This window comes from Centrocercus urophasianus, unplaced genomic scaffold, assembly GCF_019232065.1.
Source record: "Centrocercus urophasianus isolate 14NV4802_14NV808 unplaced genomic scaffold, USGS_Curo_1.0 seq_50, whole genome shotgun sequence".
Classification (NCBI taxonomy): domain Eukaryota; kingdom Metazoa; phylum Chordata; class Aves; order Galliformes; family Phasianidae; genus Centrocercus; species Centrocercus urophasianus.
Window position 1 is genome coordinate 1,443,943 of NW_024885089.1, and position 8,196 is coordinate 1,452,138.

The window sequence follows — 8,196 nt, forward strand, 5'->3', positions numbered from 1 at the left end:
TGTGGGGACGGGAGGAGCACAGGGGCACCTGCAGCTGTGCTGGGATGGACGGGGGGGTGGTAGGCTGTGGGGTGGGATACGGGGCGCAGGATTTTGCAGGGGTTACTCACACCTCTCCTCTCTCCCCGCTCTCAGACAGGTCCGGGGGGCGATCCGGTTGATGGCCCCAGAAGAGGCCCAATGGAAGAAGGGCTGATCGACTATGGCGGCGAGAGGACGCTGAGCGAGGGCGGCCGGCTGGGCCTGGCCGCTGGGGGCCGGCCGCAGGCGGGGGGCAGCGCGCTGATGGAGCCCAGCGGGTGGCTGCCCGGCCCCCCTGCCGGCCCCGCACGTCTGGAGGACGCCCGCAACCTGGTGGCCTTCTCGGCGGTGGCCGAAGCGGTGTCCTCCTACCGGCTGCCCGCCCCAGCTTCGCCCTCGCTACTCTACAAGAAGTTTGACACCGAGATGAGCCGGGGGGGGGCTGGCGCCGCGGGACGGCGTGCCAAGGGGGGAGGACCTGCACGCCCTCAAGGCCGCCCTCGCCCTGGCCAAACACGGCATGAAGCCCCCCAACTGCAACTGCGACGGCCCCGAGTGCCCTGACTACCTGGAGTGGCTGGAGCAGAAGATCCAGGTGGCCTTGGGAGAGGCCCCGCTGCCCCACGCCCCGCCGCCCCCCGACAAAGGTGCTATCGCTCCCCCCGCGGTGCTGGAGGCCGCCGAGCCGTGCCCGTCGGACGGCCTCCCCTTTTCCCAAAGTGCACTGAATATTGCCAAGGAGAAGAACATCAGCCTGCAGACGGCCATCGCCATCGAGGCGCTGACGCAGCTCTCAGCCACGCTCCCTCAACCCGGTGCTGATGGGCCACCCCCCCCCGCGGCGCCGGCGGCGGCCCCCCCCGGGGCCCCCTGCCCCCCCGGAGCCATCCATTGACGTGGTGCCTCCGTCTGGGACCACTGACCCTATGGCGGAGCTGGAGCAGCTCCTGGGCAGCACCGAATACATCGCTGTGGCCTTCAAGCGGCCCGAGGCTGGCAGAGCCCCCCCTGCAGCAGCCCCAAAGCCCCCGGATCGGACGCCGGGCAAGGAGACGGCAAGCAGCCCCCACGTGCTGCAGGAGCCCGACCTGCACAGGAAGACACAGATGGTCCTGCAGCAGCACCTGCACCACAAGCGCAGCCTTTTCCTCGAGCAGAGCCTCTCCGCGACCCCCCCGGAGCGCCCACCTGGCTGGTGGACCCCCAGCACGCCCAAGACCTTTGAGAAGCAGGCCAAGGAGAAGAAGAAAAGGATGCAGCCAGACAAGCCAGCCCGCAAGCAGGTGCAGATCAAGAAGCCCAAGCAGAAGGATTCACAGCCGCTCTTCCTGCCCTTCTGGCAGATCAGCCTGGAGGGACTGCGGACCCCCGCCGAGCCCCCCGCCACAGCGCCGCAGCCCGAGCCCCCACCGCCCACCCCGTGCCCACCCACTGCTTCCGACTCTCAGGAAAGGGGAACCCCTGGGGGGGACACCCACAGCCACCCGCTGGCGCCAGGCCCGGAGGGGGCGCCGCCCGCCATGGTGGACGACAAGCTGGAGGAGCTTATCCGGCAGTTCGAGGCCGAGTTCGGGGACACCTTCAGCCTGCCGCCCACCGGGACCACCGCGCTGCCAGAGGGGCAGCTGCCAGCCCCGCAGGTGCCCCCCACCACCGCCAGCACCGCCGCTGTGGCCCCCAGCAGTGCTGGCCCTGGGGGATCCGCACTGTCTCCGGAGAAGGGACCTCCCCCAGAGCACCTCTTCTCCGTGCGCTCGCCCAAGCAGATCAAAATCGAGTCCTCTGGTGCTATCACCGTGGTGTCCACCACGTGCTTTTACTCTGAGGAGAGCCAGAACGCCGATGAGGCGGAGGGGACGCCCACCAAGGATGAGGTGCCGCTGACCCCCACCCTCAGCGGGTTCCTGGAGTCGCCTCTCAAATACCTGGACACGCCGACCAAGAGCCTGCTGGACACCCCCGCCAAGCGTGCGCAGGCCGAGTTCCCCACCTGTGACTGTGTGGGTGAGTGGGGGCACGGGGGTGTGGGGGTGATGCCTGGTGCTGGGGCTGCGCCGTGATGCTGGGAGGTCCTTCGGTGGGGCTGGGAACGTCGCCCCGGTAACACCTGGGGGGCACGGAGGCTGCTCTGCAGCTTTAGTGGAACTTGTCTTTATGGCCAAACCCTGCAGCTGCGTTGGCTGCAGGCAAGTTTGGGCTTTCTTCCCTCTTGCTTTCATGGCCAGGTGGTCAGTGGCGAGTGAACGCTTGATCCACGTGTTTTTGTGCTGGATTTGTTACACTTTGCAGCACAGTATTTGCAGCCCGGCTCCTTCCACCGTGCCCTTCTCCCATGGGCTCTGTTTTCTCAAGAAAAAGCCATAAGAGAAAGCAATTAAGTGGGAGGTGGGGCTCAGTGCTCCATGAGGTGCCCGTGCTGTTGGATGCTGCGATGCAGTCGGCTGTTGCTGTGCATCCTGCACTGATCCCTGCCTGGGAAGCTGCAGCAGAGCTGCTGAACATGATGGGAATGAAAATCAGTGCTGGGAGCAGAGGATGGGCTGAGGCACGTCTGACCCTATTCTGTGGGTCCTACCCCTGCACTGCCCTTTGCTTCCCCCTATGACCTCTCTGTTCCCATAGATCTCCCAGTTTCCCCCAGTGCTGTCAGGAGCTGTAAAACCAGAGCAAAACTCTCTCAGCCCTAAAACACTCAGTGCCAAAATAGTGCAGTCAGGATTGAGGCTTGTGCTCTGTCAGTGAGGAGGTGCCTGATTTTTCATGCAAAAGTGCTTCATTTGAGGGAATTTGACATCTGGGGGATGTGGTTCCCAGAGGACACCCCGACATCTCTGTTCCTCCCCCCCCCCCCACGCCTTTTCCTGCAGAGCAAATCGTGGAGAAGGACGAGGGGCCGTACTACACCCACCTGGGCTCGGGGCCCACCGTGGCATCCATCCGGGAGCTGATGGAGGAGCGGTAAGGGACCCCACCCCAACCCCTTGCAGGACCCGACATCGGACCGGGCCATGGGCTGTCGGAGAGGGGCTTGGGGTTTTCAGAGGGCAGAGGGGGGACGTGTGTGGGGTGAGGCCTCAGCAGGACACTAGTGAGTGATGTGGGTCTGCCCACAGGTACGGCGAGAAGGGCAAAGCCATCCGCATCGAGAAGGTCATCTACACTGGGAAGGAGGGGAAGAGCTCCCGGGGCTGCCCCATCGCCAAGTGGGTGAGTGAGTGCCTGCAGCCCCCAGACCCTTTGGGGCATCAGCAGTGCAGAAGTGGCCCCAGGAGTCCCCGGGGCTGTACATCGCTCTCCATCAGTGCCATTCAGTCAAACGTGGGTTAGGGGGAGCGAAACAGCCCCGGGCTCAGGGCTTCTGTCCCACCTCTGCCATTCTCAGCGTAATGCTGCTGTCTGTCCCCTCTCTGCTTGGGGACAGGGAGGTCCCCACTGTTGGTAGTCGTGGAGATCAGGACAGGATGCTCAAGATGTAGCAGTGAAGGGCAAAGCAAAAGTGGCAGCCACTCCTGGGAACCTCTGCAGGGCTTCCCACACTCATAGAACCATGGAATCATAAAATCAATAAGATTGGGAAAGACTGCTAAGACCCTCTAATCCAGCCATTGACCCAGCACCCAAAGTGCTCACCCAGTGACATCCACCGAGTGCCGTGGGCCTTGGGGTCACTCTGGTACCCCAAAGACCATGGGGAACAACATATCCAGGGTTGTTCCTGCGGCTCTCTTCTCTGTGTTGCTGTGGGACGGTGCAGAGGCAGCCAGCACCCACTGGTGGAGACCTGTGTGCCAACTGGACCCGGCTGTTTGACAGGTGATCCGGAGACACAACCAAGAGGAGAAGCTGCTATGCCTGGTGCGTCACCGAGCTGGCCACCACTGCCAGAATGCTGTCATCATCATCCTGATCCTGGCCTGGGAGGGCATCCCCCGCACGCTGGGCGACACGCTGTACCAGGAGCTCACTGACACCCTCACCAAGTACGGCAACCCCACCAGCCGCCGCTGCGGCTTAAATGACGAGTAAGTGTCAGTGGGTCACCACACCGGCTTGGGGACGTGGGTCAGAAGGGGACACAGGCGTCCTCCCATGTTTCTCACTCAGCGGGGCAGCTGTCAACCCTGCAACCCATGGGGAGGGGGATGCTGTCGGTGCGGTGGTGACTGATGCTCCTCCTCACTGTCACTCCTGCAGCCGGACTTGTGCGTGCCAAGGCAAGGACCCCAACACCTGCGGCGCTTCCTTCTCCTTCGGCTGCTCTTGGAGCATGTATTTTAATGGCTGCAAATATGCTCGAAGCAAAACTCCACGGAAGTTCAGGCTGGTGGGGGACAATCCCAAGGAGGTGAGTGGCATGATAGGACTGGGGAGAGAGGGGGGGGTTTCCTTTTAGCCCTGACTCCAAGTTTTGGGAGGAGAAAGTCTGAAAATAGGGTCCCTTGTAGTAGTTTTGGTGAACTGGGGAGAAAAAACGACGACCTGACCTGGTAAGGCTCTCACTGATATCTCAGGGCATTGCTGCCAGGTGTGACAAATGGGGCCTCCCTAGAAACCCCAGAGAGGTGCAGGAGAACTCTTGTGTTGTGCTGTTAGAAGCACAACAGACTGAGGCTGGGGGTTGAGTAGCCCAGATGTCACCAGACACTGAGGCTGTGTGCTTTGTGTGATGGCAGACAAGGTTGGACACAGTGTGACGTGCATGGGCTGCATCCCTGACTGCATCCCTGCTGCCAAAACCCTTGGGTGATGTCCTCTTGTGTACAAACGCCCAGTTTTCTCTATTGCAGGAAGAGCTGCTCCGGAAAAGCTTTCAGGACTTGGCCACTGAGGTTGCTCCGCTTTACAAGAGGCTGGCACCACAGGCCTACCAGAATCAGGTACCCAACCACCCACCCTCTGCTGGGCTCTGCAGCCTGGCGGCCAGCAGAATGGGAGCCGGGTGGCAGCATGCAGTAACCAGAGCCTTCTTGTTCTGCTAGGTTACCAACGAGGATATCGCAATAGACTGCCGGCTGGGCTTGAAGGAGGGGAGGCCATTTTCAGGGGTGACAGCATGCATGGACTTCTGTGCTCATGCTCACAAAGATCAGCATAACCTCTACAATGGCTGCACAGTGGTACGTAGGCACTGGTGAGGCTTTTTGGGATGGTTTCCCTTTTTGAGCTGCGTGGTGTCCAGCTGATCCTGTAGGGAGCATTTTGAGGCAGATATCTGAGTCACTGTCACCTCAGATTGGTGGCTGATCCTCTGTGCTTGCACTCACGGAGCAATTTGCTTTTCGATGCTTCAGTCCTTCAAATTGAAGCATTCGTGTCTGCAAGGTGCTGAAGCTGTCCCCACCAGATGTAAGCAAGGCACCAACGGGAGCTGCACGTTTGCTGTTGTCTGACCCAAACCCCATGGGAAGTTTCCAGACAGCAGCAGGGGAGCAGAGAGGGCTGGGGGATGCACACTGCTGCAAGCCTGGGGTGTGGACTGGTGTTGAGTCAGGGCTGTCACCATTGTCCCCCTTGGGCTGCATTTGTCAGCATCTCTAGAGCTTGGCAGCCCCGTCCCCTCATGGCCTCCTGCACTCCCCCAGGTCTGCACGCTGACAAAGGAAGACAATCGCGTGGTGGGGAAGATTCCCGAAGATGAGCAGCTGCACGTCCTCCCCCTCTACAAGATGTCCAGCACGGATGAGTTTGGCAGCGAGGAGAACCAAAACGCGAAGGTGGGCAGCGGGGCCATCCAGGTGCTCACATCCTTCCCCCGCGAGGTGCGTAAGCTGCCTGAACCCGCCAAGTCCTGTCGGCAGAGACAGCTGGAGGCAAAGAAAGCCGCAGCGGAGAAGAAGAAACTGCAGAAGGAGAAGCTGATGACGCCAGAGAAGATCAAGCAGGAAGCGCTCGAACTTCCTACACTCCAACAAAATGCAGGTAATGGGGACAGTGCTGAGATCGCACAGCCCCAAGCTATCCAGAAAGCAGTGAGGGGATGAGGATGTTCCCTTGTGGCTCTGGGAGGTGTAATGGTTGGGGGCTTTCTTGAGCGCTGCACCAGCAGTGCTGCGTGTAAGTTGGCATTACCAGCTTATGCTGTGGGGTCTGGCTTTGCACTGTGGATTTTGTGGTGCCCATGCTTTTGCTGAAGCTCAGCATGTGGGTGCAAATTGCTGCCAGCGCACGGGGTAATGCCAGTCACAGCCAGGCTCTGACTCAGCCAGCGGTCCTGTTGCTGTTGGATTTTTGAGGCTGACTGGCTTTTTTGGATCCTCAGTTCCTTCTGGTGTCTCCTCGGCCAGCTGGTCATGGTGGTTGTGTGTGCTGTGCCCACAGGTATGGCGTTGAAAAGTGGGCTCTCCCCACAGCCGCTGAAACCTTCCATCAAAGTGGAGCCGCAGAGCCATTACAACGCCTTCAAGTACAACGGCAATGCGGTGGTGGAGAGCTACTCGGTGCTGGGCAGCTGCCGGCCCTCCGATCCTTACAGCATGAACAGTGTTTACTCTTACCATTCCTACTATGCACAGCCCAATCTGCCTTCCGTGAACGGGTTTCATTCCAAGTTCACACTGCCCTCCTTTGGGTATTACGGTTTTTCCAACAACCACGTGTTCCCCTCGCAGTTTCTGAATTACGGGGTGCCCGAGAGGGGCGAGAGCTGGGTGAGCAACAGCTACGAGAAGAAGCCCAACATTCAGGTGCTGCAGGAGAACCTCAACCATACCTACAGGAACACAGATTTCCCCGAGCCCATCCCACACAGCGTCCGGAGCAAAAACCATCACCAGCGCACCTACGAGCGGGCCAGCCGCTATGCCAGCCAGCAGAAGACGGCTGCGGCCGGGGTGCACAGGACTAGCACAGGCTCGGAGGAGGCATCGCCGTTTGCACAGAACTGTTTTGGCAGCAGGGCCATCAAGCAGGAGCCCCCGGACCCTCCGCCCAGCATCGAGCCCCTGAGCAACCCTGCGGCAGCCGTGCCCGGCACCGGCCTGGCTCTACCCGCTGTCCCCGTACCGGAGCAGCAGTGGAGTCCTTACAAAACGTCGTCCCGAGGTTCGTCTTCCCCCGAGCGGACTAGTGCGGCTGAGAGCTCGTGGAGCAGCCTGGTGCCAGGCGCCGGAGGACGGGAGAAGCTGAGCGCCTTCGATGCTGCCGTGCGCCTGCCGCTGCCGGAGAAGCAGTGGCCCAATGTCCTGGCAGAAGAAGCGTCGTCGTCGTGCAGTTCCAGCTTGCTGCCGAAGCCGTGGAGCCCTTGCAAGCTGGGGGAGACGGTGCTGGGCGGTGCGGGTACCCCGACCCTGCGGGACAAGGGCTGGGAATTGGGACCGCTGGGCTTCGGCTCGGCCCTGCCGGAGCTGCCTGTCTTCTCTGAAGAGCCGTGGGGTTCTGGCAAAGCGGAGGAGCGGAGGACGCCGGCACCCACGGCGGGGCTGCCTGAAAAGCCATGGGAGGCAGCGGTGCGTGAGAAGGGGGCAGCAGGGGTCCGTCAGGAGAAGCCGTGGGATCCTTTTGGGCTGGAGGAGGGCATCGAGGAGGCGTCGGTGAAGGCGGTGAAGGAGGAAGAGGAGGAGGAGGAAGAAGAGGAAGAGGAGGAGTGGTCAGACAGCGAGCACAACTTCCTGGACGAGAACATCGGCGGCGTGGCCGTGGCGCCCGCGCACGGCTCCATCCTCATCGAGTGCGCCCGCCGCGAGCTGCACGCCACCACCCCGCTGAAGAAACCCAACCGCTGCCACCCCACCCGCATCTCCCTGGTCTTCTACCAACACAAGAACTTGAACCAGCCCAACCACGGCCTGGCGCTGTGGGAGGCCAAGATGAAGCAGCTGGCGGAGCGCGCCCGCGCACGGCAGGAGGAGGCGGCGCGCCTGGGGCTGCAGCAGGACGCCAAGGCCTTCGCCAAGAAGCGCAAGTGGGGCGGCGCGCTGGCGGCCGAGGCGGCCACCAAGGAGCGGAGGAACGCGGTCCCCACGCGGCAGGCGGTGGCCATCCCCACCAACTCTGCCATCACTGTGTCCTCCTACGCGTACACCAAGGTGACGGGGCCCTACAGCCGCTGGGTCTGAGGCGGAGGCGGCCGCCGCAGCCCTTCTTACCTCAAAGTCGGCAGCACTGGAGTCCCGGTGCTGCTTCGTGGTGCTTTCTCCTCGGGCATGGGGGAGAAGAAAAAAAAAAAAAAAAAAAAAA

General features: G+C 61.7%; 1 protein-coding gene across 1 annotated transcript; it reads left to right on the top strand.

The window, feature by feature from the left end:
- Positions 1–285: 285 nt before the first annotated feature.
- Positions 286–8,196, top strand: TET3 (tet methylcytosine dioxygenase 3). The gene is given in 11 exon segments (XM_042835191.1): positions 286–455; positions 457–854; positions 886–2,025; positions 2,889–2,979; positions 3,135–3,228; positions 3,835–4,043; positions 4,216–4,366; positions 4,809–4,898; positions 5,001–5,138; positions 5,604–5,940; positions 6,340–8,196. Coding segments are annotated over 11 exon segments (4,554 nt in total). The 3' UTR covers positions 8,076–8,196.